The sequence below is a fragment of the Camelus dromedarius genome, chromosome 2 (genome assembly GCF_036321535.1).
Source record: "Camelus dromedarius isolate mCamDro1 chromosome 2, mCamDro1.pat, whole genome shotgun sequence".
Taxonomy (NCBI): Eukaryota; Metazoa; Chordata; class Mammalia; order Artiodactyla; family Camelidae; genus Camelus; species Camelus dromedarius.
The window spans coordinates 111,515,946-111,542,036 of record NC_087437.1 but is presented as its reverse complement, the minus strand read 5'-3'; the positions used below and the strand labels follow the sequence as shown (position 1 = coordinate 111,542,036).

The following is a 26,091-nucleotide window of genomic DNA, read 5'->3' as shown; positions in this document are numbered from 1 at the left end:
TTCTTCTCTTATTCAACATGTTGCTTTTTTTTCCCTGTATGCTATTCCATTGTATGAATATTCTGTGGTTGATTGATTTATCCATTCTCCTGTTGATGAATACTTGGGTTCTTTCCAGTTTTTCACTATTATGAACATTCTTTTTCACATATATGGTGGACATAACTACTAATTTGTATATTGGTTATATATGAAGAGTAGGTTGATGAGCATAGCTTTGCTAGGTACTGCTAAACAGTTTTCAAAAATGTCAATACCAATAGATATATATGGTGTATTGGAAAAATGCCTGTAATTCTTCTCCTGGTACACCCAGTAACTTTGCATTCTCTTCACATCAAAAATTGAAGCCAATTTCTCCATGTTTTTGATTTGATGACTTGTTTTGTCTTTGACGACTTGTTTTGTCTTTGACTAATAGGTAGAACTGCTAAGTTGTGTAAGTTTCAGGCCAAGGACTTAAGAGGCCATCCGTGTGCCCACTGTCCCAGGCCCCTGCCCAGTCACTGTGTGAACAAGCACCGGCTAGCCTGCTGGGTGATCGGAGACATGCCACCCAGTCAACAGCCAGCTAACCCCTGGGAGTGGAGCGCCCTAGCTGACCAGCCGCTGACCATAGACCCGTGGGTGAGCACAGCCAAAATCCAAAGAGCACCAGCTGAGCCTGAATTAAATGGCTCATCTATAGAATCGTGAGATTTTGAGCTATTTGAATGGTTGTTCTTGTTTGTTTTTGATTTTTTTTTTTTACATTTTCAAATTGAAGTATAGTTGATTTACTATGTTGTGTTGTTTCAGCTGTACAGCAAAGTGATTCAGTTATACATGTATGTATGCCTGTTCTTTTTCAGATTCTTTACCTTTGTAGGTTATTACAAGATATTGAATATGGTTCCCTGTGCTGTACAATAGGTCTTTGTTGTTTATCTCATTTATGCATAGTAGTGTGTATCTGCTAATCCCAAACTCCCAATTTATCCCTGCTTGCTCTTTCCCGTTCGGTAACCATAAGTGTGTTTTCTATGTCTGTGATATATAACCTTTTTAAAATTGAGGAATTATAGACAAATTTACTTTTTCTTCTTTTCTTTCCTTCCTTCTGTATTAAAGTTCTCAAGATACAGAGCCAATAGGAGGAGATATATATATGTATATACATACATACACACACGAATTCTCAGCTTTCATAATTGTATAAGCCAATTTCTTATAATCAATTTCATTGCAAATATACATACTATAATATATGTGTATATATGTGTGCTTGTATAAATATATGTACATATCTCAGTGTGTGCAAGCAGTTCAAGTCTGAGGGCTTGAGAACGAGGCAGAGAAAGACTGATATTCAGTCAGGTAGAGACAGAATTCAATTTTTTATTCTATTCAGGCTCTCAAAGGATTGAAGGGTGCCCACCAAGTTGGGGAGGGTCATCTGCTTTACTGAGTCCACTGATTCAAATGCTAATGTCTTCTGGAAACCCTCACAGACACTCCCAGAAATAGTGTTAATGAGATATCAGGGCATCTGGTGATGCAGTTAAGTTGACACCTTCACCCCTCCCTTCTTCTCTCCCCTCCCTCCCTCCCTTTCTTCCTTGATACATTTTCCAATTGAACATAATTTTAATTTCATTAGTTTGGAATTTTCACTTCTAACAAACTACTGATTGTTAAAATGAATTTTCTGCTCTGGTAATAATCTTAACTTTTAAGTACCCACAAAAGTGCCCTGGTAGAAAAACTGATTAAAAAATTATTTTCCCCCTTGACATAAGTAAGAACTAATACTTCCATCAAGGTCAACTCTCTGAGATAATAATGACATGTCTATCTTAACAAATACCTCGAAGACCTTGACGTTTGGCATTGGTTTTTGTCTCACTTTAATTTATAACCTAAAACTTGAAGGTGACGTTGTTTTTCCTTCAGTGTTTTCTTTATAGGAAATGCGCACAGTCATTAGGCTATCACTGTGACCAGAGATGGAGTACGGGGGGTGGGGGGGGGGAAGGAGACAGGAAGGGAAGAGAGGCGGGAACAAAGGTTTACTGAGCAATGGCCTGAGATGTCCACTGTGCTCAGTGCTTTCTGTGAATCTCACAGTACTCTGCTCAGGTGTCAGGAGCCCCGTTTTCCAGGCGGAGAGCTGGGATCCAGTCAGGTGGGGCAGCCTCCGTGCTCCGCCCAGTACACCTGGGATGTGCAAACTGGGATGTATTTGTCCTATGGCTACCATAACAAATTACCACAGATTTGGTGGCTTAAAACAACACAGATGTATTATTTTACAGTCCTAGAAGTCAGAAATCCAAAATGAGTTACGGGGTGAAAATCAAGGTGTTGCCAGGATGGTTTCCTTCTGGTGGCCCTGGGGGACAACCTGTTTCCTGGCCTTTTCCAGCTTCTGGAGGCTGTCTTCATTCCTTGGCTCCTGTTCCCACCACACTTTTTTTCCCCCCTCTCAATTCCTTTGTCATATCTCCTTCTTCTGTAGTCAAATCTCTCTTCTTATTTCTTATAAAGATATTTATGATGGCATTGTGTCCACCCAGATAATCTAGGGTAATCTCACCATCTCAAAATCCTTAATTTGACATCCTTAAGGGACATCTGCAAAGTTGCTTTTGCCATAGGAAGTAATACTCACAGGTTCCCAGGATTAGGATGTGGATATTTGGAGGGAGCTATTATTCAGCCTACCACGTGGGGCAATGTCATGTTGTGGGTATACAAATCCTCAAAGTAAACACAGCAATTCTCTCTGGGGTATCCATTTTTGGCAAAGATTTTTGGTAAAAAGTTACATTTAAAAAATGTATTTATTTTTGTTATTTTTCTGGGGGGGAGGTAATTAGGTTTATTTATTTATGTTTAGAAGAGGTAGGTACTGGGGATTGAACCCAGGATCTCATGTAGGCTTAGCATGTGCTCTACTACTTGAGCTATACTCACACCCCCCAAAAGTTACATTTTAATGTTGAAACAAGCATCGGTATATAACAGAGTATATGCAAAATTTGCATGATTCTTTTAAAATAAATTTTTATCATAGACAATTTCAAACGTTTGCCAAAGCAGCAAGAATAGTACTATAAAACTTCCTGTAACCATCATTCAACTTCAGAGGGTTGAGGTGGAGGTGGGAGTGGGGGTGGGGGTGGGGAGATTGTCCCCTTCCCTTAGCCCTCCAGCCATGGCAGCTGCAACCCGACCCCCCCAGTGAGCCAAGCTGTGTCAGTGTCAGCGGTGAGAGCCCCTCCCCGCCACACACACACCAGAAGACCAGTAGTCACCTCTTCCCACTGTCTCGCCTTGGCGACCTACGGACAGAACTGCCGATGTGTATTCCTTCATCTTACGCTGACCTTGGCAAAGCTGCCAGAGATATTTTCAACAAACAATTTGTTCTGGGGTTGGTGAAATTGGATATGAAAAAAAAGTCAAGCAGTGGCATGGAATTCTCAACATCTGGTTCATCCAATACAGACACTGGTAAAGTTACTGGGATCTTGGAGACCAAAAATAAATGGTAGGAGTATGGCCTGACTTTCACAGAAAAGTGGAAGACTGATAACACTCAGGGAACGAAAACCACCATCAGAGACCAGATCTGCAAGGTTTGGAACCGACACTTGATACCACCTTTTCACCAAACGCGGGAAAGAAACACGATGACATCAAGTCGTCTTACAAGAGGGAGTACATAAACCTTGGTTGTGATGTTGACTTTGGCTTTGCTGGACCTGCCATCTATGGTTCAGCTGTCTTTGGTTATAAAGGCTGGCTTGCTGGGTACCAGATGACCTTGGGCAGTGCCAAATAAAAGCCGACAAGGAATCACTTTGCAGTGGGCTACAGGAGTGGGCATTTCCAGCTACACAGTAATGTCAATGGTGGGACAGGATTTGGAGGATCAGTTTATCAGAAAGTATGTCAAGATCTTGACACTTCAATAAACCCTGCTTGGACATCAGGGACCAACTGCTCTGGCTTTGGCATTGCAGCTGAGTATGAGTTGGTTCCCACTGATTTCATTTCCGCAAAAGTCAACAACTCTAGTTTAATTGGAGTGGGCTTTGCTCAGACTCTGAGGTCTGGTGTGAAGCTGACACTGTGCTGGCAAGACAGAAGAGCCTACAAACCTGAGCTCGCCCTGGAGCTGGATCCAGCTGAAATCCAGCTGAAATAAAACCTCTGGGAATGGCTATCAGAAGATTTGGCCTTAATATATTCCAGTGTGACCAGCAGGCTTCCCCCATCACACCCAAGAAGGTGATCAAAACAAAAGATGATCTAGATAAGAGCTGTATTTTAAATATTTATTTTATTTTTTATTATATATTTTGTATTGACGTGTAGTCGAAGCACAATGTTAGTTTCAGGTGTATAGCAAAGCAATTCAGTTATATATAGTATTTTAAATATTTAGATTGTTACTTGTTAGCTGGTTTCTAGTTGAATCGGTTACCTAGTTACTAACACTACAGCCATGCAGTCACTGTACGTTGTTTAAATGTATTTAACTGTTAAATGGGCTACCCACCAATACTGAAATAGAACTTTATGAAAAATGAAAAAAAAATCACTCAACTTCAACAACCCTCAAGTTGTGAGTAATTTAATTTCATCCATACATCCATCCACTCTCCCCATTCTGGACGACTGTGAAGCAAATTCTGAATATGTCATTTCATCTGTATAAATATTTCAGTACCTATCTCTGAAGGAGGATTTTTTCAAAAGTAAAACCATAATACTATTATCTCACCTAAACATTAATAATAGTTAATTGCATCAACTATCTAGTCAATGTTAAAAACTGCCCAGTTTGTCTCATAATTTCTTTTATAATGAATTTGTTCAAAGCGGGAGCAAGTAAGTTAAGTGTGTTGGCAATTGGTTGAAATGACTCTGAAGTCCTGCTAAATTTATAGGTTTCCTCCCCTTCCTACTCTTTTTTTCTTCAATTTGGGATTTATTTATGCAGGAAATGAGTTATTCACCCTGAAGAGTCTGCCAATTGGATCCCATGTGGTGTTAGTCATGTTTCCCATTCCCTGCATTTCCAGGAAAGTGAAGTTAGATTTAGAGGCTGGATCAGATTTGTATTCTTTTTGGGGGGGGGAGGGGGCAAGAATACCTCATAGGTGGTGTGGTGTCTTATCCTTAAGGGACACGTAATGTCTGGTTAGGGTTAGAGTCTCTTTTTGTGTGATGTTATCAGCCAGGGATGATCATGGCTGAGATCCTTTAATGTGTTAAGCAGGGTAAAATGGTGATTTCTTTATTCCATCATTCCTTCTTCATTTATAAACTACCATCCTTCTAAAAAAAAAAGGAAAAAAAATCTTTCTTCAAGAACTATTTGGTTACCTGTGGTACTGTTCATAATAAGGTGGGATAAATGTTTGATTTTCTTTCTTTCTTTCTTTCTTTCTTTCTTTCTTTCTTTCTTTCTTTCTTTCTCTCTTTCTCTCTTTCTCTCTTTCTCTCTTTCTCTTTCTCTCTCTCTCTCTCTCTCTCTCTTTCTTTCTTTCTTTCTTTCTTTCCTTCCTTCCTTCCTTCCTTCCTTCCTTCCTTCCTTCCTTCCTTCCTTCTCTCTCTCTTCCTTCCTTCCTTCCTTCTTTTCTTCCTTCCTTCCTTTTCCTTTTTGCCAGTTTTCAAAATAAGAGTTGGGTTTTCTGGCATCTTCCAACAGTGGACATTGAGGGTTTTTTTGTTTTTGTTTTTGTTTTTAATCATCATGGGCTCATGCAATTAAACCTATTTGTGTGCTCCAATCCATTGGATTATCACCACTATCTTTACTGATGCCCAGATTACCTCATATTTGGACAGTGAGAGCCTCTTCATGTTGGTTACAGTAGTAGTTGCTTTGTTTTGGTTTTTATAACTTACTTGCTTTCTAGAATGACAAGATGTTTCAGGATCGTTTTGTGCATTTCTTACCGCTGATTCTGGATTCAGCCATTTCTCCAAGTACTACTGATTTCTTTAAGTAGGAAATATTTAGCTATCATAATCCGGGTGCTAATGATGCTTATTATTGCTGGGTTGGTTACAATGTTCAGGCCTATTCAATGTAGAGAGCTAGTAAATATTTATTTTTTTGAGATAAAAAACATCATAAGTTCATACTGATACTTTAAAATTCAAAATCACCTCCTTAGAAGTTTTACTTAACCTTATCTTTCTAACCTGTATCTCTTTTTTCCAAAACTTAAAATCCTATTGCCAATAATAATAATGTAATTACTCAATATATAATCCACACACAGACTCAGAATAATAATATTAATTTCAACAACAAGAACATGATTACTGAAAATCATTTAAGATCTTTTGGCGGGGAGCCAGGGTTTTTGTTTTTTTTTTTTTCCTGGTGCTGAGAATATCTCCTAGAAGATATGTATTGTCAATTTCATGTTTTAAAGTCACTTGAAATAGTTCTTCTCTAAGAAGTTTTGCCATCACTAAATATGTTAAATATTTCAGTGTTTAGAGATTGCTTTTTAAATTTTTGTAATTAATATAATATGATTTTATAATTATGTAATATTTATATGATTCCAAAGTCAAACCTACAAAATAAAGTATTAGAGCTGTAGCTTCTAATCTTCTCTCTTCCTGTCACTCTCCACCCAAGTAAGCACTTACAAGACATTTTTGGTTTATCTTTCAATTTAAAAAATATGAGTAAATGTGTGTATATACTTAGTCTTTCCCTTTCCCTCTTTTTAGATGTGCAATAGCAAATCACATCTTTTTTCACACCTTGCTTTTTTCACTTAGTTTATTCTGGGGACCTCTCTGGGGCATGTAGAGATATTTCTGTTTCTTTTTTACAGATACACAGTGCCGCCTCTGTGTGGATATATTACAGCCCATCCATCCAGTTCCCAGCTGGCGGCTGTTTGGGTTGTTTTCAGTCTTTGCTATTGCAGACAGTGATGCCTTGAGTTCATGTTTTTAATCTTATTTTTGGAGTTGGTTCCTGAAAGTGAGACTTCTGTGCCAAAGGATACATACGTATGTAATTGTGTTACAGACTGCCCAGTTCCTTTCTATAGAGGTTATAATGTCTTGTATTCCTATTAGCAGTGGAGGAAACTACCTGTTTTCCCCAACAATAGTCTAGGCAACAGATTACATGGTTAAACTTCTGGATTTTATCAAATTGATAGGTGAGCTACTGGTTTTCAGTGTAGTTTAAAAATAACACTGGTAGAGAATCTTTTCACTTATTAAATATCTACTTTTCTTGAACTGTGACCTTGTATCTCACATTTCTTGTTGCAGCACATTTCTGCATAAGAAAGGATATGTTTAAGATTTTTGAAGTTTAGTTATGTCTGTAAATGTCAACTGCACATGGATCATGATTCAAGTGGATACATAATTCTAGTCTGAAAACTATTTGCCCTCTGAATTTTGAGATTTCCAGCTTCCGAAGTTGAGTGGCTGATGAGAAATCTAACATCACTCTGATTCTTGGAGTTTTTTTCTCTGAAACTTCGGGATCTTTTCTGAAGGTTGGAATTCTGGTCTTTACCATGCTAAGTCTTGCTATGAGATTATTTCATTCTTTGTGCTGGGCAAGTGGTACATCCTTTCCATATGAAGAGTCACCACTTTCGGCTTTGAGAAATACATTGTATTATTCCTTTGATGATTTGGTCTCCTTTATTTGGTCTTTCCTGTCTGTTTGAACCACCTGTCAGATGTTGCACCTCCTGGACTGACTGCTTCTGTCCCTTATAGTTCTTCCTAATTTTTATGTTTCTTAGTTATTTTATTCTCCTTTTATGTGAATTTTCTTAAATGTTATCTTCCAATCCTTCTGCCATGGATGCAAGATTGCCTCAAATCTCTTTAAAGATACATAACTTATATCTTTGATATTTAAGATCTCTCTAGTATTATTCCAGATTCAGGAGTCACAATTTTCACTTTTGGATCAGTCTGTGTTGAGTTTAGGTGTTTGGTACAGGTGTTAAAAACTATTATTCCCTAATCAAGACCTTCCTCTGGTTATACACAAAAAAGATGGAAAGAACTAGGAAGAAACAAAGGCATGCTTGGAAAGGAAATGAAGGGCTGACTTTAGAATTTTATACTGGAAATACATTCTTCCCTTACGTCATATTGCAATTCTCTAGAGTTAGCCTCTTGAGGGACCATATTTTGAAAACTACAAGGCATTATCAAATATACGGTGTTATAGTTCAACAATTCGGTGTAGTGGTGTGACCACTGTCCTCAGGGTCGAGAGACTGAGGCTCTGGATCAGAATCTGCGTATTAGTCAGGATTCTTGCTGGTAAGTGACAGAAACCCAATTCTAACTAGCTAAACACCAGCAGCGTTTGATGGGGACATGCTGTGAGGGGCACCCACAGAACTGGAGGGACCGCAGAGGGGGCAGGGATGCTGCTGTTACTCCACCTCACCTCTGGTTCTGAGGATCAGTGTCCTGCCAGGCTAGTCCCCATGGCTGGGGACATGACTGATGACAGTTCTGTGGTCATGATTCAAGAGGGAAGGGTGAGCAGAGGACTCTCCCTCCAAGCTTTTTAAAAAAAATTATTTTATTTTATGGGAGGGAGGTCATTAGGTCTATTCATTTATTTATTATTCGTTTTTTTTTTTAATGGAGGTACTGGGTATTGAACCCACGACCTCTGCATGCTAAGCATGTGCTCTACCACTTGAGCTATACCCTCTCCCCATTGGCCTTGAAGCTTTGACATGAAAAGTTCCAAGGATGGACCTGGATAGGCTCTCATTCTGATACCTGCTCAGCTAGAGCCAATCTCTGTGGCCAGGCAGATGGTGGCTAAGACAGACCCAAGCCCACCTCTGGGATGGGGTGGCAGTGGGGAAAGTCCTTCAGGATGGGAAGCCCCACCACAGCCACATTGTTGGAGTAGGGGAGGGGGGACAGTTTTCCCAAGAAGAGGGGATGGTGCTGGACATCGAACAGCCCAGACATCCACCAGTCTCTTCCACTAACTGGATCCTTGATTTCTGAACCAAACCAGATCTCAGCTTTTCTATTTGTAGAGTAAGACGGGCAGGTGAAGCATCTCTGTGATTCTTTACCAGCACAAACACATGATTCTGCTGAAAAAAAATCACAAGTTCTTCTCCTATTCTTTTTAAACTTGCATGAGAATTAAATATCTCTGTTCAAGACCAGAAAATCGTGATTCCACACACTAACTAAGAGGGGGAAACAGCTATTTAAAGAGCATCCTGCCTCTGAGGATTTTTAAGAAGGTGAAGCATATTCCTGTAGTTATTGTCTCACCCCTGGACCACAGATATAAATATCAACCACACTATTCCCACACTGTGTTTTATCCCCCTGGAAAGGCTCTGGTTGTAGCAGAAGGTCTTTGGGGGCTGAGTGTGTGGCATGGCTTTCTCTTGGTACCAGCTGGTTGGGGAGGGCAGTGCAAGTGCTCTTTGGCTCCCAGACATCACTCTACCATTAAGAGTTGGACCAAAAGCTCTTCAAATGCAGCTGCAGCCAGCTCTCTAAATACTAAAGGAGTCAGCTGACTGACTCCAAGCACCTGTAATCACACCTCATTGTTATTCTGTGTGTACATGTAAGGAAGTGTGTGCAATTAACATCCAGTTCATGATTGTCATCAGAAGCTATTAATTTCTGATCTTCCCCAATCGCCAGAGCATTTTTTTAAAAAAGACTATATATTTTTTCCAGACCAAGTGTCAAGGTCTCATTCACTTCTTCTCCCATTTTTCCTGTCCCTTCTTTCCCCTAGTTTTATTTTCTTACTTTGTCTCTCTTTTTCTAGTGCTAGCTATAGATATTAAATGAGATTAGCATCTGTTTGTTAATTACTCCAAGGCTTTTGAACCCAGCCAGATATGCGAGTTGAATTAGGTAGTCTGAGTAACTGGTATGTTGGGCAAGATGGGCTGAAAGACAGAATCAAAACAGAACCTTATTTTGAATTTTGCTCCCTACTGTGCCCTTAGAGCTCATTCAGTGGGGACAGCCTTTGTGTGCCCCTCGGGGAGAACAAGGACACTCTGTGTGTGGGGTCCCTTTCCTTTGCCCCTCCAGGTCCACTCTCCACCCCGATGTGTATGGATCCTATCCACATGCTTCGTGCCCTCTGCATTCCAGTTGAATTTGAGCAATGGGGAGCTCCAGCAGGAAACTGGAGGGAGGGATGAGAACAAGGTCAAGGAATTTCAACTCCAGTGTCCTTCCCTGTGAGGTCACCTCACCTGGCTGCATCCCTTGATGGAAGGGTGATCCTCTGCTGGTGCTCTGCTCTTCACAACTCTCTCTCCCTCCCAGTTCTAGTAACCTCTCTCTCCCTGTGCGTTAGGGAGGGGTGGTGTCAGCTCTGTGCTATTAACCTGGGTGCCTGTAACCTCTTGAGGCTCCCCTGTGTGCAGTCTTCACCTTCGTTATTTGACACTTTGTAAGGAAACCCTCCCCCTATTATTGGAATTTGAGTGCACCCCCTTAGGGAGTAGACAAATTGGCAGGCACTTAAGTTGTGAACAGAATTTCAATGATAAAATGACAGTATTCAGCCCAAGATATTAATCAACACTGCAATCTTCACTCCAGGATAAGAATCATCCTCCTTCCCCAGGGAGGATGTGGAGGTGGGCGCCTGCCTCTAATGGGGGCAGGACATGTGGCTGGCTCTGCTCTCTTTAACACCCCCAGCCCCCATTCCCACTCCCTGCTGATGCCATTCCTAGACTGAAATGGGGACAAAGGAGAGAGGACAGTTTCACTTGAACTGGTTCTGTCATAACCTGGTTTTGAACTCTCCTGGCATGGTTAGAACCAACTCTCTCTCCTGGCCCCTCAGAAACTTCCTGCACTCCTACCCCCAGCTGCACACCCATGACCAAGAAGGTCTCCCCTCTGACTGGTGGTCCCCTCTGCCCTGGTTTTCCAGGGTCCTTTTCACACTTGGATGCTGCCTGATAGAGAATCTTCATCCTTCTGGCCTATCTTTTTGGGCAGAACTTAAGATTCTAGGTGATCTTCCCGCCATCAAAGTTCATATCTGGTTGACAATCTACCTGGCTCAGCTTTGTTGTGCCCCCTAGTTAGCTCAACAGCTTGATTCTCCTGCTGGTCACTGTGTCTGCCATCACCTGGGGACACATGGGCTCTGGAAATGGTTCCTTGAAGTCTCCTTTCAGCCAGATTGAAGCAAGGGAGCAGATACACTTCACCTTCTCTATTGGGAGGTGGACTGAAACTCACAACCCAGCCAGTCTCCAAAGAAAACCTTACGAAGTCATCCCTGACACCACTTTCTCCAGTCTCTAATATTCCTTAAATATGGGAGGAGGTTTAAGGGCAGGAGGGAATTCATTCTCCAATATCTGCTCTGCAGATTCCTCCAGGGGCAGCAGGTAGGGTAGGGGTGGGGGAAACAATTGTTCTCATACACACTTTGGTAAGTCATCCTTACCACATCTTGGAGTCTCAGTCAAAACCTCAACTGGAACAGAACTGTAACAGTGTGTTCTGTATGCTTTTCATTGCTAGTAAAAAGAAACACAACAAAACCGTTCAAACTGGCTTCCACAATAAAAAGAATTTGTGAATTCACATATGTGAAAAAAGTCCAGAGATCAGATGCTCCATTTCTCTGTAGTTCTCAGTTTTGCCCTTCTCCAGGGCAGCCCTTCTCCATGTTTATGAGGTGGCTGCCTGAAGCAGCCGGGGTATGTGCGTCCTTGTTCATATCCAGGGAACAAAGAGGATATCTCTTCTTTCAACTACTGAAAAAAACTCTTGAGATTTACTCTGACTGGATAAAATTCAACAGTTTACGTAAAGGTCTTATCCTGAGTCAATTCCCAGTGCCAGGGGAGCACCATGTGATGACTGGCTTAAGCCTGGGGTAGGAGCCATGGCTCCACCAATCACTATGGAAGAGAGGTGGGTTATCCCCATTGGGTTAAACCACTGGGGACCCATTCCTGGAACTGGTGGTGATGGTAGCGGAGGTGATGGAGGTTAGACTCAACCTGATCCATATCTCCTAGTTGTATAACTAACAGGATGGGTGGGAAGGGTTGTTTACGAAGCATCTACAACCACCCAGTCCAAAGTCATCTTGCTCAAGCATCTCTTTTTGTCCACATAAAATATGACTTTTTAGGTATCTAAACAGTTTATATTCATAATACAAACGTATCTGTGACTATAGGAGGAGTTCATTTTGCATTGGGGATGAGGATTTTTTAGGGCCCCATGAAAATGTCTTAATTTTGAAATCAGAAATACAGTGAGCTTTTAGGCAAAAGTAAATATTTTAATATATAACATTTGTATATTTGTCTTAATAGCAATGCCACTGTAAAACAGAATTATTATTATTGTTGTTGTTTTTAATGGAGGAACGGGCCTACTAAGGCAAAACTGCTCAGGACCGCTGAAAGTCATCAGGCAGCCTTGCTTTGCATTCCTTCCTCACTAGAATATCCCAGCACAGAGTTTAAATGTTACCAGTAGGAACCCAAAGTCTGAGGCAAAGACCTGGATTCAAGGTTTCTACCCAGTTACTTGTACCAGAGATGTTGTGCTTGAAAACAAAAGTCTGGGGAGGTCAGGTTTGCTTCCACAAAAGAAACAGAAAGAGGCAAGGAAATTCTATGGGAGAAATAAAAACTAAAATATTTGAAGCATTGTCTCCTAGTTGGAGGCTAATTAACATGGGCCCAGCGTGCTAGAGATAAAGTATCTCCATGCATATTATATCACTTGATCCCCGTTTAACAACCCCAGGTGTATTGAATAATTAAACTCAGGGAAGGCAAGTAGCCTTTCCACAGGTTCCTACAGGTTATACCTCTTGGAGGGGTAGGTCAACCCAAGGCTTTTGAGTCCAAAGCTTTTGCTTTCTGCTAGTGAGTGGCCAGAGGCAGGAAAACTGGAAGTAAATTTTTTGTAAATAGTTTATCTGAGCAAGCAAAGTGGGCACTGACTTAGGGCACACCCAAAGGGTCCTAACAGCAAGGGACTCCTTTATTCCCAGATACCTTCCCAAGTATCTTCCCTGGGGATACCTTTCTTCCTAGATACGCTGCCAGGTTGTCTGTGAGGCAGCTGGTCCCTTCTTTACCAGCCTTTCCCGCCTCAATCTGTGGTGCTTTAAAGTCGGAAGTGGCTTTCTGGGGCAGCTGAGGAAAGCTGTCCTTACTGCCCAGAAGGGATGCTTGCTCCGTGTAAGGGCTGAATGGCTCCCAGATCCAGGCAGGGGAGGCTCTTACAAGCTTTCCGGCCACACCGCCGCTGCCTACTCCCGCTTCTCCAGCTTTTCCTTGCGGTGCTAGCCTGAGTGACCTGGGGCCTTTCCCAGAGTCTTGTTCTAGCAAAGGAACGTGTGACAGGGTGGTTCCCCAACAACCCCTGATTTCTCCAGCTCGAGGAAATCAGGCGGACGAACTAGAGCAGTGGCAACCAGAAGTGACCCCGCCCGTACCGACAGCATCTGCAGCACCCAGGAGCTTGCTAAGCAAATTCTTGAGCCCGCCCCGACCTACTGAACCAGAATCTAAAGGTGCGACCCAAAAACCTATGTTTTAATCAGCTCCCAAGTGACTCGGGCACCTTAAATTTGAGGGGTTGTAGCATCTCGAGGAGGGACGAAAGCAGGAGTGTGCCCCAACTCCTGTCTCTGGGTGGTGTGTGGCCGGCGTATTCGCTTTAGTAACCACTGTGAAGGTCTCGGTAAGGAGCTGGTGACTTAGTTTGCGGCGCGTAATTTTCTCAAACACGCTTTCCTCCTATACAAGCGACAACTCTCCTCGCCAAATAGCCCGTCAGGCGAACCTCCAGCAGCCTCCATTTCCGTGGGATTAGAAAGCCTGACGCAGGCGCAGTGACTCCCGGCTCAGGCCCAGTTCCACGGCGAGCATGCGCGCTACCAGGCGGCCCGCGATCAGTCTTCCCTCAGGCCCCGCCCCTCAGGTTTTAGCCCCTTCTCGGCCTCCGCCGCCGCGCCCTGCCGCGCGCATGCGCAAGGTTTTTTGTTTTTTGTTTTTTTCTTTTTTCCCGCGGCTCTCCGCGGCGCGGGCAATTTGTAGGTAATGGCGGGTGCTTGGTTTCCGGGTTGTTGCAAAGGATGCTCCTCTGCTAGCTGTGCATGTGGCGACAAAGGCAAGTGGAGCGACTCCTCGCTGTTAGGCAAGCGGCTCTCCGAAGACTCGGGCCGCCACCAGCTGCTGCAGAAGTGGGCGAGCATGTGGAGCTCCGTGAGCGGGGACGCGTCGGTGGCCTGCACGGAAAGGACGCAGCGCGAGGAGGCTGCGGAGCCGGCCGAGGAGGAGGACAGGCCGCTGGTGTTTCTGTGCTCCCGCTGCCGGCGGCCTCTGGGCGATTCTCTGAGCTGGGTGACGAGCCAGGAGGACACCAACTGCATCCTGCTGCGCTGTGAGTTCCGGCCGCGGAAGCCCTAAGCCTTGGGGCCGCCTTCTTTCCAGGTGTGCCGCACCTGGGCGGCCCAGGAGGAGGCGGAGGTGGCTTTCGGGCTGCCCAGGGTCTTTAAAAGCAGAAAAACCAGAGAGGGTGAACTGTCCCAGATAAAGGGATGGAGGGTCACCGCTGCATCTTGGGCTCACGAGTCACAGGTCCTTCTCTGGGGTCCCCCATCCCAGAAAAGCAGCAGAGGAATCAGCATCGTCCTGAGCATTAGTTAGGGAACAAAGACCAATTAGGCTGAAGCATTTGGGGTGTAGCGTCTTACTCCTCATAGATATTAGCAGGCTGTTACTCGTTAAATAATATTGTTAACAGTTTATTTAGGAAATTAAGCTCAGCTACCTGCTTCCTGCAGGGGATGTCAGTGTTGATTACTCAGACCTTATTATCAACGGACGCCTTTACAGTCTGACGTGTTAAAACCATAGAGTTGACCGAACACAGTGCTATAAAAATTGTTTTTTTTAGAAAGTAGGAAACTTTCAGTGAAAGCTTTCAGTAAAATAATCCCATCAAAATTTGGAGAGGAAGGAGGTTGTTGTAAAAGAGTTAAGGTCGGAGTTCTAGCTTCTAATACTGGCTCCACCAGTTATCTGTAGGTTTTTCCCAGCGTTCTTTTGCTTTGTTGTTTTCCTAGTATTTATTTAGGGGAATTTTTTTCAGCGTTGCCACCATTAGAACAGCATGTATGTATTTCGGTTGGGATTTTTGATACAGTAGGAGAAGTTCTTTATTTTGGTGGGTGAGTTTATGTTACGACTTTTTAAGAAATAATACGTTTGGTGTTAAGTCTTCAGTTTTACCATACTTACATCTTTATCACATGGGCCCTTTCCTTTGTTTTGTTTTATCTATTAAAATAGGATTCTTTTATCCAGTTGTTCTATACTAGTAGTTTTTAAAATTTAAGTATTTTATATATTTTATGTATGTATGTGTGTATATATATATATTTTTTGTCAGCTTTAGAGAAATCAATTTAACACACCCCTTCATCTTTCCTCCCTCCCAAAGAAAGGTAAAGAAATGAACTTTTAGATTAATTTCTATTCCCGCGACCCCAATTTGAGTTAGTTTAATTATTTTTACTTTGTCAAGATTTATAACATTTCTGTAGCCATAGCATGATCATTTGGCTTAATGTTTCTATGAACTGATTTCTCAACTCCAGGACTTTTATTAATAGGAAAGCTTATTAATAGCTGTCTCATTCCTGAGTTGTTTATTTGATTAATCGTCATCAGTGGTCTCCTCATCCCCAAGAAAACTTCAAGTTGGAGTGCTTGAAAATGTCATTATATTGTCTTTGTACATGAATGTCAGCTTGGCTGCATGTTCAGTTCTGGGGTCATGCGTGTTGCTTTTTCCAGGCACGAGGGAGCAGCTAGTGCAAAGGCCTTGAGGCTAGTGTGGCCGGATAGTAGAATAAAGATAAGATTTAAGGAGAAAGGAAAGGGCCAGAAAATTCAGGACCTTGTAGGCTGTTCTGTAGAATCTATTCTAGTGAATGAGGTGTTTAAGCAGGAGGGTGAAATGACCCAGTTTTTTCTTTGGAGGACGCACTGAAGAGGAGAATAAGCGTGGAAGTGGGGAGAGGTCAGTCAGGAGCTAGTGCAGTCGTCCGGGCAGGGGAGGTGGGGGTGGTGTGGGGGTGGAGTGAGGGTTGTCAGGTAGTATTGATAGGGCTGATGAGTGGAGTGGATGTAGGGGAGCAGGGCCAGGGGATGAGGAATCAAGGATGACACCGGGTAGATGGAGGTGGATTTACCCAGTTAAGGTGGACTCTAGGAAGAGGTGACATCAAGAGTCTGGTCTGGCCGTTTTAGGTCTGATGTACCTTCTTCATGTCCCTCCACCCCCTCCTCTAATGTATCCTGGACTTGGGTCCCCCGGGGATGTTTCCTGCTTTTCTAGGGTTCATCTGTGACCCCTGTCCAAGCTGTGGTCTAAAAGATTTGGGGCTGGGTTCCTGAGGACCCTCTCAATTACTTCTAGAAAAATGAGCTCTGTGTTTGAGATCTAGAGATGTGTATGCAGGCTTTTATCGTCTTCCTTGGTTTTGATCCCAATTTTACTGTCTGGTGAATATTCTTGGTAGTCTGTGGTTTGAGGTTCTGGTTGTTCCAAGTTTTATTGTCAATTGAATTTCATCCCCTAATTTTATTCATTTGGTTAAGTTCATGGGATGGGAAGGAAATAACTTCTGTTCTGCTATCTTTTTCCAGAAGACCTGTACATTTAGTTTTAAACCACCCCTGTGTGTATGTGACTTTGGACCCTTATTTTTTTTGGCCTTCTGAGTTCTAAAATGAAAATTGAATTAGAAGTTCTCTAGGGGAGGGTATAGCTCAAGTGGTAGAGTGTGTGCTTAGCATCCATGAAGTCCTGGCTTCAATCCCCAGTACCTCCATTTAAAAGATAATTAAATAAATAAACCTAATCACCTCCCCCATCCCCCCCCAAAAGGCTTGTAACAATACCAAAAGTAAATAAATAAAATCTGTGTAGAATAGAAGTTCTCTAAATGTTTTCATATGTATCACAACAAACCGCATTAGTAAGTAGTTACTTTCTTCTTTCTAGCTGTTTCCTGTAACGTTTCTGTGGATAAGGAACAGATACTGTCCAAACGTCAAAATGAAAATGGTTGGTGAGTAAGGCTATCGGTGTGAATATATATGTTAGAGAAAATGTTTTTGAAATAAAAATCTTTAAAAAGATCATTAGCAGTAGGATTTGGGATAAAACTTTTTCATAGTGATCAGTATAAAATCAGTCGTTCTGATATATCAGTTTTTGAGTGGTGGTGGTCTACTTATAGATGAGATGGAAGGGTTTCTAAATTTCTCAAGGCACATTCTGATACTCCCTTTTTGGATCTTTGGGTTTGGTGCTGAAGAAAATTGAAAATAAAAATAGAAGAAGAAAATACCTGCATCATGAAATCTCAGAGCCAAAAGATGGTTTAGACAAATGCTCCCCACCTTCTTCATGTCATGACAATCAAAGAAAATGCTAATGTGCATTCCCACATGCACACAGACATAGGGCCTTCTGAGGTCAACAGACAAGGCTGCGGAAGGAACAGCGCGGGGCTCCAGCAATCGCAGGGCCTGTGCTGCCACCCTGAGGCGTGAAGTGTCAGTATCTGGCTCTGCCTCCCACCCATCTGCCGCAAGTGGCGTCCTCAGCGAATGGAATGGGAAGCTCTGCCTTACAGAATTGCTGCCCATTGTACGTGAATAAGTGGTACACAAGCAATTAAACAGAAATTAATAATCATAAGTATACTTTAAGTGTATTTTAAAATATTGGGTTTTCATTTTTAATAATGCTAGAGAGTCCTATTCAAATAAAGTGTATTTTAATTAAAATTACTTTACCTAAGGAGAATTAAATTCATGATAGGACAGGTACTACGTGGATGTAATAGCAGTTGTACTGCTGGCGTGCAGGTGATTTGGAAAACCCAGTGCTAGGTCATTTCTCATTTTGTAGCTGAAGAAAGTGAGGCCTGGGGAGGTTAGAACTCACTAAGGATACAGGACTAATCAGTTAAAAGCTAGGATGATGCTTTGTTATCTCTCTTTGCTTCCTGCAAAGTTTTCTCTGCTTCCCGACTCTAGTCACCTTGATGTCACCTTTACCATTTTTGCCCTATTTCTGATAGCTGTGCTATCATGTACTTAATATTTTTCATTAAATTGACACAATTTTTAAAAAAAGGAATCTTTATATTACTGTCATAAGGGTATCACTTGCTGTAACCAGAAAGTAACTGTGAAGATAATTACAGTGAAAACAAATGTTATTAAATTCTAGCTGAGATACTATTCCCTGGCTGGTTCTGAGCCTGAGGTCTGTTCTCTTACTGTTAAAAGATTTGCAACTGTGAGATACAAGCTAAAGACATTCTAGCACCAGACTGAGACTTTTCTTCTTTTAACAATTAGGATTGATAAAGAATTGAAAAGGGAATTGACTTTCAGTCTTTGGACCAGTGTTACTTAGTCCTGTTTACTTGTATCCCCTGAACACGTCCTTTATGCCGTGTTCCATTGTCTTGAATTTCACTAGCGTCACAGGTCACTTCGGGAAATACCTTATTGCTTTAGGATGCTCATGAATTTTTTCATAGAGCTATCCTACTGAATAGCTGCCTGAGCCATTCTGCAGAAGGTCGACAGGAGTACTTGTGGGTTTTGGAATTACATTGTAAAGGTAGCAGTGCTCTCTTTCCTCTATTCACCCTGATTCTGTCATTTGCTAATTTTCCTACAAGCTAATTCATTCCTTGTCTAAAATCACCTTATGATTTCTGGCACTGCTTTCTCCATAAATGACAAGGGTGAATGCTGGCCAAATATTTGCCAGCTGTGAAAGCAGAAAGATGCTGTGATAACAGAGACTGCCATCTCTTCATTGCTTCTCAAGAAGTGAATGGGTTTGCCTGCACTCTTTAGTGGCATCAGTTTGACTTTGATAATTCAGAATAAAAGTCTTATGCATTGATCAGTCTATTTTGTGTTTTAGTTTTATCTAAGAATCCTTTCTTGTCTGATGACACCCACGTTAGATATCATTTCACAATCTTGGTAATTGTGTATAGTGGCCTGGTCTCAATTACTAGTTTTGATATGTAGCAAATTTTCCTTTCACTGTTGGTAGTATAGGTAGGATTCCTCTGTGGGGCTTATTAAAATGCTTTTCTATTTCTTATATAAAAACATAATTGACCTAAACATCCGTCAACAGATGACTGGATAAAGAAATTGTGGTATGGTTTTACAATGGAATACTACTCAGCCATAAAAAAGAATAACACAACGCCATTTGCAGCAACATGGATGGACCTGGAGATCATCATTCTAAGTAAAGCAAGCCAGAAAGAGAAAGAAAAATACCATATGATATCACATATATCTGCAATCCCTCCCATCCCCCCCAAAAGACACAAATGAACTTATTTATAAAATAGAAACAGACTCACAGGCATAAAAAACAGACTTATGGTTACCAGGGGAGAAAGGAGATGGGAAGGGATAAATTAGGAGTTCGAGATTTGCAGATACTAACTACTATGTATATAATAGATAAACAACAAGTTTATACTGTATAGCACAGGGAACTATATTCAATATCTTGTAGTAACCTATAATGAAAAAGAATATGAAAAGGAATGTATGTATGTGTATGTATGACTGAAACATTATGCTGTACACTAGAAATTGATGCAACATTGTAAACTGACTATACTTCAAGAAAAAAAATAACAGAAGCTTATAAAAGCCCATATAAAGGCTTAATATATGATTCTGATATATTATCTAATTATACCATCAATGAGAGCTTATAATATCAGGCAGTGATCCATTTTGTTTTTTGTTCTTTTTTCTGTATGTTGCCACAGCAATTAAGACTGTCTCTTAGTATCTAGGCAAACAGTAATGCAATCTATAATATGCTGTTTGAGTCTTGGTTAGCTCCAATTTGCTTGATAGCAGAAATAGCTATTTAGTTATTAAAAGTGTCTCACATACCCAAAGGAATTATAATACTTTTGGAATAACAGCTACCTTTTGTGATATATATTGCACTATCATGATCATTACTAGATTTGAATCTCCAGTTATCAATTTGCTATGTCTTAGAACTGTAACTTTTGTATGGGTATTTCTATTTGGGTCAATTAGACAAGGCATTTGGGAGACAGAAGATTCTAAGTGCTAAAGAAGACCTGAATTGACATGAGGAAATATTTTCAATTTTGCAGAACCTGAGTTGAGAAATATTGGGAATGAAGGAACAGTGTTGTGGAGAAATAATGATGGATCAAGTGAAATATTTGTGAATTATCTCTGTGGAACATATTTGTAGTTGATAGAGAAGTATTGGTATCTGGGGGGAGGGCATAGCTCAGTAGTAGAGTGTGTGCTTAGCACGCATGAGGTCCTGGGTTCAATCCCCAGTACCTCCATTCATCAATCAATCAGTCAATCAATCAATCCCTAATTACCTCCTCCTGCAAAATGTAAAATAAAATAAAGGAAAAACTTAAAAAAAATTAGTATCAAAGAATAATTTTTAAAAAGTCATCTCTAACAAATACGTAATGAGCACATGTCAAGGTGTTTTTAACTCCTTAGTGAGGGAACCAGGATATAGCAAAGTTGGTTTAGAGGAGGATACTCTATAGGACACATGTAGTTAATGTCCTACAGGACAGTAAAACCTCAGCCTTTGGGGTTATCTTTTTTTTTTTAATGGAAAACATTTGCATCTGTACCAGGCTAAAATGATTTGTAACTTATCAGTTTTCTTTCTATAAGTCATCATCTAACTTTAGAGAGTCTGGGCAGCAATCAATAGTAGGTAGTAACCAAACAATGTTACCTCCACGGTAGCAAACTATGGCTCGTGGGCCAGGCACCAGTTTTTTGTGTTTTTTTTGTAAATATATTTTTACTGGAACACAGACTGTCCATTCAGGTCCATTCAGTTGTGTATTACCTGTGGTGGCTTCTGTGATGCACTGGTGGAGGCAGGTAGTTACGACAGACACCAGCTAGCCTGTGAGCCTAAAATATTTGTTCTCTGGACCATTACAGAGAAAATTTGCTTACCCTGGCCCCAGAGTGTTAATGATCATTGGTGCACAATATAACATTAAAAGGGCATGTAGAATCTTTTTGTCTTATTTCCAGATTGTAGATAATTTTTCTTAATACCAGATTGAGGTGCTTACATTCTAGAAAAACACCGCCTTAGTGTACTCCCTTCTTGCCACTTTTGTATATGCCCCTTGTCGCTAGTGCTTAAGGCAGTGTGGCCTGGAGGTGACTCTGCATTTCCAATGTAAGCATCTTACTGTCACTTTTTCCTTCTTTATATATGTGACTTAGGAGGGTCAGGATAATATACTTCAGCAACTTAACCGTTTAGGTGTTTCTGGATCTGAACAGTGGAATCTTGTTGACCAGTTGCTGCTTTGCTGACGCTGTGGCGTTTCTGTGCTGCAGCATTCTGGAGCCTTTGTACTGCGCGGGGTGTTCGCTCAGCCTTGGCTACGTTTACAGATGCACACCCGAGGATCTAGACTACAAGAGGGACTTGTTTTGCCTCAGTGTTGAAGCCATTGAAAGGTAAGTTTGCTATATAAGTGAATAGCTCATAACTGAACTCTCAAAGTTCTTTGCAGAGAAACTGGTATGAAAACATTGGAATTAAATCAACACTGGTTACAATTTTTAAGTAGTAATTTCTGACAAAGCCAGTGATTTTTTTTGTTTGTTTGCACCTGATTTATTTGGTATTGGAAAAGTCTGTCATTCTAAATTGTAGGAGAAAACACTGAGAACATTTTTCAGAGTAAAAATTTGTTCAGTTTTTTTGTAATAGGTATTTATTTTAATAGGATTTTTAAAAAGCAGCTGTGTGTATCAGTATATTTTGCCCATTTTATTTTTTTCTCTACTTTTTAGCCTCCTAGAATATCATGAAGAAATAGGAATTTCAAAAATAGGTCAGGAGAGAAGTCCCTTTGGTGTTCTGGAAAAGTAGACATACACAGTCCAACTATTTCCTTGAAAGTAGTGAAGGATTGTGTGCTTTTTATTTTCTTGAGAGATGCAAGGAAGTACCTTCACTTCTCAAGATTTCTGAAAAGTGTTAGGAGACAAGGTGAATCAGGGGCTGATGACAGATGTCTTAATGGCTATCTAATTATTAGCCTTTTTAAATGGGGAACAAAATTAATCAATTGATCCCAATGTATTTTCACTTATCCTGGAGAAGATATAACCCTTAAGACTTTTAAGATATCTAAGAAATCAGAAAGAAGAACAATTTAAGAAGAAAAGAAAGTGTCCACACTTGCATTTCTCGAGGTATTTTTGTCACTCCTGTTGAATTTCTTAGTTTTTTTCTTTAAAAAATTTAAAACAGTATTTTTATTATATTATAATTTCTCATTTAATTATTCTTTGATAACTGCAGTTTTGCCACCTTCTTTGAAAGTAGATAGGTTTAGATCAAAATTATAAAATCTTCAAACTTTTTACCGTCCTTACACAAAAGAATAATACAGCAAGTACTGCTCATTATTGTAAAGCATGTAGGCTTGCCTGGAGAGAGGTCACATCTGTCTTGTTTTTTTAATATTTAAATGGAAGACCCAGGCCCAAACAAATCTTGTTTCCTTTAATCTCCATGAGAACTTTACCCGGATTTGTGAAAATGAAGTGAGTGAGAGTACAAGTATGAAAGACACGGACTCTCAGTCCAGCAGGGTTGGTACAAAACTTCGAAAAGTGATGCAGGTGTGTGTAAAAGAAAACGTGTGGGAGGTTCTCCCACAGGGGGTCATAGTATTGAAGCAGTTTTTTCCTGAACAGTTGAATTTAAGGTAGTTACCTCTTGGGGCAGAATTTTAATGTCAAGGAACCTGGTTTGTGGTAGAAGTGCATGCTGTCTGTAATGTTTATTTGCAACTTTATAAATTACTCATTGCCATTTCATTTTTTCCCCTCATCTCATTTTTTTTCAGAATAGGATGTTAATTGCCTTCCGTAATTTTGCTTCCCATGCCATTTTTCAGAAATAGGGTTTACAAGAGAAGATCGTTCTTATTTGACAAAAGAAGTGACACACTGGAATTGTCACATGTGATGAAAGACTACTAAAGAAATGCAAATGAATCAAGTTTTCTTTTGAGAAATACTAGCACTTTCCTCCTTGCTGTTTAGATTTATTTGGTTACCGAAGCTGGGCCTATTTTCCTCCCGTTGCCAGGCCAGTTTTTCTGCTCGTGTGGCATTTTCTAAATCACAGCATCTCATCATCCCAGAGAGGGAAGCCAAACATAACTTACAAGTGTTGCAGTTGCCCAAATCTGGGAAATCAGGAGTTGATGCCACAAATTATTTACTGAAAGTCAAATTTGAAAATGCACATGTTCCTGAAAAGTTACATAAAGCAAAACAGCAGTGGCTTCTTAAGGATCTTTTTAAACTGTAAAATAGAATTTTGAACTGTAAGTGTTAATGTTTTGCCTCCCGTGGAGGGGGCGCCTGTATGATTGGGGGAGGGGGAAATAGCTCGGTGGTAGAGCTCATGCTTAGCATGCACGAGGTCCTGGGTTTAACCCCAGTACCTCCGTTTACAAAACACACACACACACACACACACACAGCCTTGTATGTTTTGCCGCCCAGCTTACTAAAGAGCAAGTTTATTCCCAATAATGAAATACTTACGATACTGGGAACTATGTGGGGCTGTCTGGACAAAGCTGTTACAGAGAAAAGCATGCTTTCCTGTGGTATAACTTTCTATGTAGGTTGCTATGAACAAAAGTAGTTGTTTCATGTGTTTACTTGATACTAACATATAGTTTAATACATTTTGAGTTTTAATATTACATAAATTTTATATTTACTCCCATTTCATCTTTTAACTTTGTGTTGTACTATACTTTAGTTATGTTTTAGGGTCCTCTGAAAAGCAAATTGTGTCAGAAGATAAAGAGCTTTTTAATCTTGAAAGCAGAGTTGAAATAGAAAAATCTCTAAAGCAGGTAATTTTGTTCTGCACTTTTTGTATCTTTGTATGAACAACTTCCAGTCAGTGAACAAGAGCTTCTCCACAAATAATGCTTATAATGTCTTCTGTTTTGATCTTAGCACTTTCCTGGTGAGAGTGCTTATTTTGTTTTATTATTAATTGTTTATTTCAGTTGGTAAGGTTGATTTTTTGGGAGCCAGATTACAAATTATGCTAAAGCTTTATAAAAAAAATAATAGTAAAGAAGACATTTCATGCTAAAATCAAAGTAATATATATTCTGAAACTATTAAAATGGAAATATGTTTTAATGAAATCAATATTTCCTTTGATTCAACTCACATGGTAAAAATAACCTTGTTATTGATTGTTAACATCTCATTGCCAGATAAGCAAGAGAGTGATGAATGTATAAAAAAGCTGTAGATTAGAGGTTGAGAACTACTGTTAATAGATGTATGTCTTATATAAATAGAATTCCATTAAATAAACACTGAATATCTCTGTGTAATCCATAACATTCAGAAATTATATTAATGGTATATATTTTAATCATATTTAACCAAGTATAATTTTAATCATATGTATTTTTTTTTTTTTGTATTCTTTTTTCAATCCAATAGATGGAGGATGTTTTGAAAGCATTACAAACAAAGCTGTGGGAGGCTGAATCAAAATTGTCCTTTACCAGTTGCAAAAGCTGAAATCGGTTCCAAGTCCCCCTTCTGGAGTCTTCCACTGGTGGACAGTTGTTTCACACGTAGCGTTTCTTGTTATAATTTACTTCACTTCGAATGGAAAGAATTCTGAATGGGCATGTACATTGTATTCTCTTGTACTGGTCAAATGAGAAGAATCGTAAATTACTTTCCCGGCTGTACCTGATGGTAGAAGGAGGATTGTTTCCCAAATTCCAGTTTTAAAGTCGTGATACTTGCTGGAAGTGGCATTTAGGGGTTTTTGTCTGGATAACAAACTGCTGTGATTTTCTAGACTGTTTTCTCTGTACCAAATTCATTATTCTTTATTTCCTATTTCTTTAAACTTTATTTCATCTTTAATACTTTGAACAATATTTAATATTGAGTGGTAAGAAAATCTTAGAGGTTTTTCTACCCACTATGTGGTTGACTCTTCTCTGAAACGAATGCGTACAGCTCTGTGGAGAAACTGATCAGCTGAGTCACTTGTCAGGACTGTTTGAAACCTTGCACAGGAGCAGAACAGCATGTATTCTAGTAGTCGCAGAATTCCACTTACCCTGTTAATTTGCTACTGTATGCCCCCCAAATCTGGCAGAATATTTACCAAAGTGGTAGTCATTTCTGAGGGTGGGATTCTGGGGATATTTTCAGCTTTCCAGTTTTCTATAATGTAGGACTTAGAGTAAGCGCATGTTATTTTTATAATCAGGGAGAAAATAAAGATTAAAGCAAAATGTTTTACAGTTGATTTTTACAAAACTGAATTATTTAACTGAGCTCAAAAATCCTGGTGCCCTGAGTTCCGCACATTCCAGGACGTGGCTGAGTGGCGGGCCTGCTCAGGCCTACAGAGTAACCCCAGGGTTCCCCAGCCCCCCTCTGTTTTTGAGTACAGAAGAGGCCACATAACACTAGTACTCAGCGCGTGTGAGTAACTCAGCTTCTGCTCTTCCCTGATGATTTCTGAGAATACTTAAAGTTACCATAGCAAAAGGTCCTGAGTCAGATTGACTTGATCACTGACAGTTACTGAGTTCTTTTCGATAGGTCATCAGCAGCCTCTAATAATCTGAAATTAGCAAGCCCTCCAGGTCTCTCGACACCTACTGGCAACAGGACAGTCATCCTGCCTCAGCAGGCTCGATGAAGTCCCAAGGGTCTGTCCTTTTAGTGCTTCAGTGGCACTTGTGTCAAAGTTCATTTAGAGCAGATGGGAGAGCATTTTAACAATAAGATCCAGCTAACTTTGGTTGCACAGGTAACAGAATCCTCCAACGATCACTTTCAGGGCCATTCCAAAGAGGCAGGCAGTCTGGCTCCCCAGTTC

The 26,091-nt window shown here is 40.5% G+C and overlaps 1 protein-coding gene and 1 pseudogene across 1 annotated transcript; both read left to right on the top strand.

Moving 5' to 3' along the window:
• Positions 1–3,341: 3,341 nt before the first annotated feature.
• LOC105098875 (voltage-dependent anion-selective channel protein 2-like) lies at positions 3,342–4,192 on the top strand (annotated as a pseudogene).
• A 9,868-nt stretch (positions 4,193–14,060) lies between these two features.
• On the top strand, positions 14,061–25,502 carry MIS18A (MIS18 kinetochore protein A). The gene is made up of 5 exons (XM_010991632.3): positions 14,061–14,451; positions 17,083–17,149; positions 21,519–21,641; positions 23,977–24,073; positions 24,684–25,502. The coding sequence occupies exons 1-5, from the start codon at positions 14,109–14,111 to the stop codon at positions 24,762–24,764; spliced, it is 711 nt and encodes a 236-aa protein (XP_010989934.1). The 5' UTR covers positions 14,061–14,108; the 3' UTR covers positions 24,765–25,502.
• The last annotated feature ends 589 nt before the right edge of the window (positions 25,503–26,091 follow it).

Coding starts and splice junctions, on each gene's coding strand:
- MIS18A (XM_010991632.3), top strand. CDS start 14,109: ATGGCGGGTGCTTGGTTTCCGGGTTGTTGCAAAGGATGCTCCTCTGCT. Junction 14,452..17,082: donor CAACTGCATCCTGCTGCGCT/GTGAGTTCCGGC, acceptor TCTTCTTTCTAG/CTGTTTCCTGTAACGTTTCT. Junction 24,074..24,683: donor TAGAAAAATCTCTAAAGCAG/GTAATTTTGTTC, acceptor TCAATCCAATAG/ATGGAGGATGTTTTGAAAGC.